The 9,950-nt window shown below is 35.1% G+C and overlaps 2 protein-coding genes across 5 annotated transcripts; one reads left to right on the top strand and one right to left on the bottom strand.

The window, feature by feature from the left end:
- LOC109723989 (xylose isomerase) lies at positions 446-5,552 on the top strand. Of its 3 annotated transcripts, none has more exons than XM_020252553.1 (21): positions 446-548; positions 843-940; positions 1,044-1,157; positions 1,605-1,679; positions 1,775-1,904; positions 1,985-2,076; positions 2,311-2,361; positions 2,463-2,542; positions 2,624-2,678; positions 2,749-2,850; positions 3,034-3,085; positions 3,330-3,375; positions 3,459-3,514; positions 3,921-3,969; positions 4,063-4,142; positions 4,257-4,327; positions 4,465-4,505; positions 4,656-4,755; positions 4,833-4,904; positions 5,008-5,085; positions 5,190-5,552. In XM_020252553.1, exons 2-21 carry the CDS (start codon positions 881-883, stop codon positions 5,223-5,225), a joined length of 1,440 nt encoding a protein of 479 aa, XP_020108142.1. In that variant the 5' UTR covers positions 446-548; positions 843-880; the 3' UTR covers positions 5,226-5,552. The 3 variants fall into 3 exon arrangements, with proteins under 3 accessions (XP_020108142.1, XP_020108140.1, XP_020108141.1); XM_020252551.1 differs by having other exon boundaries at positions 3,918-3,969; XM_020252552.1 differs by having other exon boundaries at positions 467-548; positions 854-940; positions 3,918-3,969.
- LOC109723718 lies at positions 6,241-9,844 on the bottom strand. Of its 2 annotated transcripts, none has more exons than XM_020252181.1 (3): positions 9,566-9,670; positions 7,924-8,026; positions 6,241-6,736 (listed from the first exon to the last, which is right to left on the bottom strand). In XM_020252181.1, exons 1-3 carry the CDS (start codon positions 9,600-9,602, stop codon positions 6,553-6,555), a joined length of 324 nt encoding a protein of 107 aa, XP_020107770.1. In that variant the 5' UTR covers positions 9,603-9,670; the 3' UTR covers positions 6,241-6,552. The 2 variants fall into 2 exon arrangements, with proteins under 2 accessions (XP_020107770.1, XP_020107771.1); XM_020252182.1 differs by lacking the exon at positions 9,566-9,670 and adding an exon at positions 9,713-9,844 and having other exon boundaries at positions 6,253-6,736.

Below are 9,950 nucleotides of genomic sequence, written 5' to 3'. Positions count from 1 at the left end.
AAAATATAAACAATTTTCTAACTGTTCTCTAACTATAATAAAACCAGAGGGACATATTTCTGAAAATATAAGGATACATTTGTAATTTACTATGTTTGCGGGGACATATATGTAATTAATCCAAATAAAAAAGTTCAGTTTTAATAAAATATTAAAGTTGAGGGGCCATTTCAAAAAAAGTTTTTATAGAGAAACGTGGACTCCATATTTTTTTTTGTTTTGGGTTTTTACTAAAAAAATAAATTGAATCCATATTTTTTTGGAAACGATGATGACGTGGAGGTCAATCCAAATTTTGAATTCCATATAACACAGCAATCACCGATTTGAGCGCCGATCTCATGGCGCGAATCAGGAGGCAAATTGAACGGCCAATAATAAATCCTCTGGTTTTTGTAATCACGTCAAAATTCACGAATTATGATTTTACGGATTTGCCCCTGTAGATGGATAGAGATAAAAACCCCTCTCTCACTCTCTCTCTCTATATAAAAAAAAAAAATTACGACGCTTTTTTTCATCGTTTCTCGTATTTGAAGTAAATCTAGGTTGGTTTTTTCTCCCTCTAATTTATCCCAATTTTTTGCCTTTTGTTTTGGTTTTTTAATGATTTTTTATCATTTAGTGATGAGGCAGCGGCTTTATCTCCTTTTTACCCTGATTTTCGTGGGTTTTTGTTGGATTTTTTGGTCGATTTTGTGTTTAAAATCGAATTTTTGCGATGGATGAGGTAAAAAATGGCCTTTTTAAGCCTTTTTCGAAGCGGAATGCTATGATGGGTTTAATTTACGCTTTAATCGATCGTATTTGATAATGGTTTCATCATCATCTCTTGATCGTAGAGAGTTTTTAGGGTTCCTCGCGATCGAAGTGGTGCGCGATGAAGGAGAAGAGGATTCTGTTATTTTTCTCATGCTTATGTGTGGGGATATCACTTGTTGTGAGTAATTGAGTAATACTTTTACATTTATTAAAATTGTAAAAAGCTTTTTTTTGGGTCTCTTTTTTTTTAAAAAAAAATTGGTTATTTTATTTGTTTGTAGATTGCAAGTTCCCAGCATACTTGTCCAGCTAATCTTGAGGCAAAGTGTGGTGATGGGTCTACAGATGATTGGGAAGGGGAATTTTTTCCTGGGATCAAGAAAATCAAGTATGAGGTAAGAGATTAATTCTATTTTGTATAGTTTTTAAGTGATTTCACACAAAAGTAAAAGCAATCAAATTTGAAATATTATCATGCCCATATTTGATCAATAGTACTTGTGTATAAGATTAAGGAGTGGATTTTATAATTTGGATCGAAAAATTTTCATCATATCTAATTGTTAAATTATATAAATTAACCATTTTTCTCCAAAAGCTTAAGCTGGCAAGAGAACGGTATTTTTGATATTTATATTCAACACTTCTTGCTCGGACATAGAGTTGAATTAAATAGGAGGAAATTAAACAAAGGTAGGAGCTCGGTGTGAGGATCTCTTGCTCTGATATTATGTTAAATTATATGAAATAACCATTGTTCTCCAAAAATTTAAGCTACCAAAGAACGATGTTCTTTATATCTATGTTCAACACTGATCTCTTCTATATTTACTTATTTGCAGGGCCCTACTAGCAAAAACCCACTTTCCTATAAGTGGTATAATGCCGAGGAAGAGATTCTCGGAAAGAAAATGAAGGTTTCCATAGATGTTTATATGAAATCTCATTGTTGATTTCGTAGAAGTCACACCTTGTTTTATTAGAATTTCCCCCCTTCTTTTTGGTGGTATAGGATTGGATGAGATTTAGTGTTGCCTTTTGGCATACTTTCCGTGGCACCGGAGCTGATCCTTTTGGTGCCCCGACAAAATCATGGCCATGGGAGGACGGTACAAATTCCGTTGCTATGGCTAAAAGACGAAGTAAGATGATTTAATTTTGTGTTGGTAGCTGGTTGCACTAGGTAATTGAGATATTTAACATCATATTTTATACTAAACAGTGAGGGCGCACTTTGAGTTCATGGACAAGCTCGGAGTGAATAGATGGTGTTTCCACGATCGTGATATTGCTCCTGATGGCAAAACACTCGCGGTATGAACGTTAATTAGTAATTATACTTGCCCTTTTAGTATTCGAGTCGGTTTGTAGTCAAGCCGGTTTGAGCCCTGAATCTGACGTAGTGACGTATGATCAATTTTGGTATGAAATCACAAAAGCCTTCAACTCTGCAAAGATTCTTCTTTTCGACATTCTGTTTGTTCTTTCATCTTATCCTTTGAAGTAAAACCAAAATTCAAATATCTCAGTATACATTTTGCATCGCAGGAAACGAATGCAAACTTGGACGAAATAATTGCCTTAGCAAAGGAGCTTCAGGTAATAGTTCTGTATATATAGGTGAAGCTTGAATTTGCCACTTGTCTATCTTCTATATACCATATTCTATTCTCAATCAATAATTGCGATATGTGTGTTAGGAGGGGACTGATATAAAGCCATTGTGGGGCACAGCTCAGCTATTCTTGCATCCGCGCTACATGCACGGAGCAGCTACCAGGTGTCTCATTTTTCTTATTTTTATAGGACAACTGATAAAGTTGTACTTACAATGTGTCCTAAGCCTAATTTGATGTTGTAGCTCGGAAGTCGGAGTGTATGCTTATGCTGCCGCTCAAGTTAAGAAAGCCATGGAGGTAAGTCTTTTCAGCATTAATAATGTTTCTTCTTTTACAGCTGCTTAATTTGCTGCTCATTTTTTCATAGGTGACTAACTACCTAGGAGGAGAAAATTATGTTTTCTGGGGCGGGCGAGAAGGGTATCAAACCCTTCTGAATACTGATATGCAAAGAGAGCTCGATCATTTGGTATGAAATAGCATTTTCTTATTATTCACCTAGTTTACCATTCTTTGCGTGACTGCAGATATTAGATAATTGAGTTGGCGCACATGCTCATCTTCTGGTTTTGCACCCGACATGTACCTGAGAATTTGCTTCCTCTTTGTTATTCTCGACAATCTATAGCCAAAAATTTCTTCCTTTCTGCAGGCAAAATTTCTTCAAGCAGCTGTTGACTATAAGAAGAAGATCGGGTTTAACGGTACTATTCGTCACCTTTTATCATCTGTTGGATCTCGGAGTTACCTTTTATGTGATGTGTATGATATACATCCCTTTTAATCATGTATTTTTTTTCTTTCTTGTTTTTTTCCCTTCACGGCACTTATAAGTAAATGAAAATTGCTTTTCCTTCATTACTTTGGTTAGACCTGGGGCATTATAAGGATGTTCTTTTTGGTTGTTTTAAGATCTCTTGTGATGACCCTTGCGTTTTGCATTACCAGGGACGCTATTGATAGAACCTAAACCTCAAGAGCCAACAAAGCATCAGTATGTATTAGAGCTAAAGAATTAGCATCATACTATTTGCGTACATTCCTGGTTTGTTTTAAGTCTTGTTCTGTTCGTAACAGGTATGACTGGGATGCGGCAACTGCCTTTGCTTTCTTTCAGAAGTATGGCCTTCAAGGTAATTTTCTTGTTTTTGTTTTTTGCTTATCTTTTCATTCTTCTTATTTAATCAATTTGGTTATACAGCCCGAGATCATCTTGGATGTCGAGTAGTGTAATGTTTGGGTTTCTAAAATCTAGCATGCTAGGTTATGGACTAAGTCACAGTGCAGCAGGTTAAACTTTATATCCAATGCAACATTAAAGAGTGAAAATGTCAAAGCTGAAACTCATTTTTTTCTAGCTGAAACCAAAGATTTGATCCATGATATGTGGTTATGTGTTATAAATGCATTTTAGAAACAAGGTCAAGATCTATATGCTACTACTTATACCTCACACACTCTGGATTCATCAACCAAATTTTGGTGTACACATTCTTTCATTACTGGTATTCTTATTATGACAACGTCATCGTGCAGAAGAGTTCAAACTGAATATCGAGTGTAACCATGCAACTCTATCTGGTCATAGGTGAGAATACTAGTTTTCTACCATTTTCATTTCTGTTTCCCATTAGACTATATAAATACTCTTCTTCCAAATTGTAATACCTTAACTTTGCAGCTGCCATCATGAGCTTGAAACTGCGAGAATCAATGGGTTACTTGGAAACATTGATGCCAACACTGGTGACCCACAGATTGGTATGCGGCGCGGCGCGCCTTTCTTTAAAGTCAAAAACCTATAAAGTAGATTTCAGTAGCTTTAAGTGGGTAAAATATAGAGTGGACTTGTGCTTAATATTTGTGTATGAACAGGGTGGGACACAGATCAGTTCCTAACAGACATTGCGGAAGCAACGTTGGTTATGTTAAGCGTCGTTAGAAATGTATGTTTAATCATGCAACATCCTATTCGATTTGCTCTTTTTTTTTTATGCTTTCTTCTTCGAATATACATGCATAAATGAGCATTTCTCTTATGCCGTTACTTATAATAATGCTTTTGTTATTTGCTTGTTCGCAGGGAGGACTCGCACCTGGTGGATTCAACTTCGATGCCAAATTGTTTGTTTTCTGTTTCTCCACAATTTTATTTGACTTTATGGGTCTTTTAGATAATTATCTTGAAATATTAGTATGTTACTTAATTATTTTGATTTCCATGGACAAAGCATTTCAATATGACGAAGAGTTTGTTCCTCCCTGTGGTGGCAGGCGGAGAGAGAGTACTGATGTCGAGGACATGTTCATTGCCCACGTCTCCGGTATGGACACCCTTGCTCGCGGCCTTCGCAATGTTGCTAAACTGATCGAGGTAGATTCCAGAATCTTCTATTTACAATTACCTTCATTCTCAGAATGCTAAAATTGGCTCTTGGCTTGATTGCTTAGGACGGTTCTCTCGCTGAGCTTGTTCGAAAGCGCTACCAAAGCTTCGACTCCGAAATTGGGGCTCAGATTGAGGTATATGATTCTTTCTAGACAAATTTTACCAAGTATGAGCGACGACAAACACTACTAGGATTTCGAACATTGTAACTCCCTATGGTATTTTCTTTTTAAACAGGCTGGGAAGGCTGATTTCGAGACACTAGAGAAGAAGGCAATGGAGTGGGGAGAGCCTTCTGTTGCATCTGGAAAGCAGGTAAATAAAGAATTCACTTTAATCCCCTTCTCTAAAACCATTATTTCATCACTCTCTTTAAATTGAATCTGAGATGATATATTTCTTTTTTAACTTCTTTGCAGGAACTTGCTGAGATGATATTTCAATCTGTTCTTTAGATGAGAGAAACTGAGAAAGCCACTGACAAAGAATAAAATATTCCGAAGCGTTTTTAGGAATAGGTGATGCTCATAAGCATTAAGTAGATGTGCCGTCGATTTTCATTTCTCCTTTCTTTTTTTTTTTTTCCCCTTCCCTTTTTTATCCTTTCGGAGACCAGAAGACTATGCTTTAGTCAATAACAACTCTTCCATGACCTCCAAAAGAGAATGTACCAGTTTGGAATCTAATAATAACAAAGAAACTGCATCTGAGTCACATATGGTGCTGTTTTCATCTCCGTATTTCCTGGTATGCAGATATTGTTCTTAATGGTTCGCTGGGAACTGATGTGTTCTTGTGTAATATTATCGCAGGTGTCGGAAGTATTTATTTAACATTATTTGTAAATAGGAGAGTTACTCAAATTGTGTTTCTATGAATTATTTGCATTTGGAAGGTCTGAGTAGAAATAACACAATTCAAAAATATATATATATATATTCACAGTAAAACTGGGTATTTCATGTTTTATGATTCAACTGCATAAACTGTACTTGGACTGTTAACTATGTACTTTGCTTCTGCTTTTCTCGAGTATCATAACCATTGACTTTTTAGGGGGTGTTTGATTCCTTTGCGTAATATCCCAGTAAAAAGTTCTTTTACATGTGAAAGTTTTTTGTTTTCCGGATAAAAAATTTTAAAAATGGTGCTTTTTAAAGAAATATAGAAAGAAAGATTCCAGAAAACTTTCTTTTAGAAACCAAACGGACGGTAAATGATTTTTCACTTAAAAAATTATTTTTCTTGAAAAATTGGTTCTTGCAAATATACCGGAAAATATTAAAATTATTTTCTGGCTGGAAAATTTTTTCTAAAAAGTTCTCTCTGAATTTTATGAAAAACTAGTGTTTTCAGCTTTCGAATTTTTTATCCGGAAAACAAAAAGTGTAGAAAAAGATGTTTTCTATATATGTAAAAAAAATCTTAGAAAATATTTTTTATGCTTTTCCAAGGAATCAAACACTCCCATAACGAAAAAGGGGCCCAAACTATAATTCTAATACCAATTGAGTGTTTGACAGGGACTACAATTATACAATTGACAACATCATTATACTCTAGTGTGTAAAATAAAGCAAATTCTCTTACTTTAGTGTGTTAAATTAAAAGCTTCTCGCAAAACCAAAAACACAAAGTGTGAAAAACAGCTCCCATCTGAATGTAGAAGCAGGATATCAAGTTCTGGACTGAAGCTGGAAATACAAACTAGCAAGATATCGAGTTTTCTGCACATTTTGTTCTCTGATCAAAAAAATTGGGAATTGCATACTGCCGCGCGCGCTATTTGCTGAACGATGCATGAGCGGCTCTTTCAAGCGCCGAATTCCTCTGCCAGTTCTCGATGGCTCGCTTGACTGTGGCCTTGGCCTCATTGACCTCCTCGGCAGAGAATTTGTGCTCGATAATCCCTAACGGCCCCGGCCGCAGCACAGTAATTACCGTTTCCACATCCTGCTCCAGTTGCCTGTAACAAATGTTAGCCTGAAGAATTCGATTATCATGTTTCGCTATTTGGACAGCAGAGCAAGTTTATGAACAACTGAGTAAAAGATGATGGTATAAATAGAAGAAGAGAAATGAGAACAAGCCAAAAGTTCATTTCTCTGATACACAGAAATCGCCATCAAATCACAGATCCTCATGAAACAGAGCTACAGACTGTCAAAGTCAGAAGTTTTAGCATTTGAGACTATTCACCATGGTTTAAGAGTTTAGCATTCGAGCTTATTTAGTTTTTTAATTAATTATTATCAATCTGAATATTTCTGCTAGGTTTTCTAAATTAGAGGAATATTTTTGATATTGATATTTTTAGAGAGATATCTATGTAATTCAAGTTTGGAGGAAGCGTATGTATGAAATTAACCAAAAAATAAATAATATATAACATAGAAATAAGGATTTAAGAGCCATGGCACGGGATCATGCCGAACACTCGCTAGTACTATACCGCGCGTCGTCTGCTATAGCGTGCCGAAGTGTATCATTCACAAAACTGTGTGCTGATATACATTGGCATAAAATATTTATTTTCTTTAGCATCAATATATTCTAATTGCTAATAATATAACTATATTAATTTTTTTGCACTTTATTGAGATAACTATTTACTAATTTTAAAGAAAAGAAGGTTTTGAGCTGTATCACCTGCATAAGAGTCGTATCGTGCTGATCTTTTTGGCACGGTATGACATGATGGGCATAGCCCGTCCCAATGAGTACTTAAATTCTTTCATAGAAATATATACAAAGTATAGTTTCTCATATAATCATTCTCCTTTGATTTTCAGGGCAAAAAAGTTAAAATCGAATTGGATAATATATAATTTTTTTCTTTTGTATGTTTTGTGTCAACATTCACATATTACTAAACTATTAGGAGAATTATTAGAACAATCAAAAAGCTCATAAATTAATCGTGATATTTTCAAAAGAAAGGGAAAATATTGTGACCATGGTGAAGGTAGGAGAGAGTGTCATTTGAAATTCTGGCAATTTGCTACTCCATAGAGAGAGCTCATTATTGAAGAAATTGTATCGCGGCGCAATAACAAACTGTCACACTAACAAACTCTCGAGCAAGGCACGATAACATAATAAATAATGTCTAATTGCCTGTGCTGATTGCTGGAACTCCATGTAATTATATACCTGATAATTTTGGGTAGTTGCATGGAGTTAGGAAGCCTTAGAAACGGCATTGGTGTATGCTCCCTCCCAATTTGAGTTTTGCACAACAGAGTCAGAGATGGATCTGAAATAAGAAAGCCAGAAGCTTATAAAAAAATATGGTTAAATCAAAAGTTTACAAAAGAGGAACAATAATTGTAATCATAATAAACAAGGAAATTTAATCTAATCTCTGCAGTCTAAAAAACAAAAATAAAATAAAAAGTTTTTCTCATCGATTTGTCGACATTTCTTCGTACTTCATGGAGCTTTAAGGTATCATAATCCTGTTAAGACTTTGCCAATTGCTACATCCATAAGTTGAATCCATTAGTTGAAACACGTGCAAAATGATTGTCTGAGTAATCAAAAAATTACTTTTACCGTAAGGGGCCGTTTGGTTGAAGATTTGTAATATTCCGGGAATGTTGTATAATTTATATTTGAAATAACAAGTTTGTTACCAACTTATCAAGCCACTTGAGTTGGGAATCTACAATGATACCATACTTCACTAACACTTTTTACAATTACCCAGCTTGAGTTGACTACTAATGATTTGAGTATTTTCAATATAAAATATGAAGGATTACCGAAATATTACAAACTGTGAACCAAACGAGTCCTAAGCTTCAGCCATCTTCAACATTAATCAATGATGAACATCATCTATGACCTTTCTAAACAAATTTAGCAGCATTCCTGCCAAATCAATTTATTCCAGATTTAAAATGACCGACATTTAGGGCAAGAGCAAGAAAAAATTCGCTCCTGGAAGAATATTGATCTAGACTTTGGATGTCGAAATGAGTTATCCACTGATAACTTGTGTGGTATGAGAAATTTCTCAATTGTGATTGAAAGCTTAGGACTTTGATTTTTCCTCCTTGATAGGTCTCAGCATCCATAATTTGGCAGAATAACATATTTTACCTACAAAATAACTCATCTTATTCTAAAAAAAGATGATACAAAGCTGAATATGGTATCCATTCAGAACATCTGATCACACTTCTCATCAATCAGATACAACATGCTTCTCAAGTAAATCAAAGAGATATGCTGAACAAGATGTTCATGTCTATTTCGATGTCGGTACAAATTCAACTTGTTCACAATAAAAATTTGCTATCGCGATTGGAAGTTACGAGTTTGATTTTTCTTTTACTTCTGAAAAGGTCTTGACATCCATAATTTGATTAGTTATTTCAAGAAATGAACTTTGGAGGTCGAATATGATATTTCATTCTGGATATTTGATCGCGCTCATCGTCTACCGAATACTAGAAGCTTCTAGAATAAATCAAAAGGCAAACAATCCAAACAAGGTCTCAAACTTTTCCTAATCCGAATCTCAATGCCTCTAATAGATTGTGCCTTGCACTCATGAACCGTAAACCTAAAAAAATCAAAAAAAAAAAAGAAAAAAAAGAGAAAAAACAACAACCCTGCATAGCCCTGTCTCAAAATTAATCTATCTAACTGGTTGTACACGACTACCACGAAGAACAATTAGACAAAGAAAAAAAAAATTAAGAGCATAAATTTATGATCAAAATAATTGATTCTGATCATAACAAATGAGCAGATGATTAAACGATTTCGCCCTAAATCCGCCCCGCACTTTGCTCGTTTGTTTTTTTTTTCTCTGAATTATTCATTTCCCCATAACATCATTCTCTGCATCGTCGTCTTCGATCCGATTCGTGATCTCCTCGAACACCAAAACAAAAAGGCAAAAAAAAAGGATTTAAAAAAAAAAAAAACTCACCAGGGAAAGAAGACGACGAGGGGGGAAGCGTCGGGAGCAGAGTTGGGAGCGTCGCCGCTTTCAGTGGCGTTCGAGAATCGGCGAAGTCGGCGTTGAGTTTGTCGAATTTGCAAATACCACCCCCGTGGTTTCGAACGTTCCCATTTAAGTACCCTGTAGTCTAAATTGTATTTAGTGTCACATTTTTATCTATTTACAAGTTTTTTTTTACTATTTTATTAAATTTTATACAAAAAAA

The sequence above is a fragment of the Ananas comosus genome, linkage group 18 (assembly GCF_001540865.1).
Source record: "Ananas comosus cultivar F153 linkage group 18, ASM154086v1, whole genome shotgun sequence".
NCBI classification, from domain to species: Eukaryota; Viridiplantae; Streptophyta; class Magnoliopsida; order Poales; family Bromeliaceae; genus Ananas; species Ananas comosus.
The sequence above is the reverse complement of the archived record's forward strand: the minus strand, read 5'-3'. Positions and strand labels throughout refer to the sequence as shown.

Coding starts and splice junctions, on each gene's coding strand:
- LOC109723718 (XM_020252181.1), bottom strand. CDS start 9,602: ATGAATAATTCAGAGAAAAAAAAAACAAACGAGCAAA. Junction 8,027..9,565: donor AAAAAAAACAAACGAGCAAA/GTGCGGGGCGGA, acceptor TTCTTATTTCAG/ATCCATCTCTGACTCTGTTG. Junction 6,737..7,923: donor CAACTACCCAAAATTATCAG/GTATATAATTAC, acceptor CATTTGTTACAG/GCAACTGGAGCAGGATGTGG.
- LOC109723989 (XM_020252551.1), top strand. CDS start 881: ATGAAGGAGAAGAGGATTCTGTTATTTTTCTCATGCTTATGTGTGGGG. Junction 2,851..3,033: donor AAAGAGAGCTCGATCATTTG/GTATGAAATAGC, acceptor TCCTTTCTGCAG/GCAAAATTTCTTCAAGCAGC. Junction 3,376..3,458: donor CAAGAGCCAACAAAGCATCA/GTATGTATTAGA, acceptor TGTTCGTAACAG/GTATGACTGGGATGCGGCAA.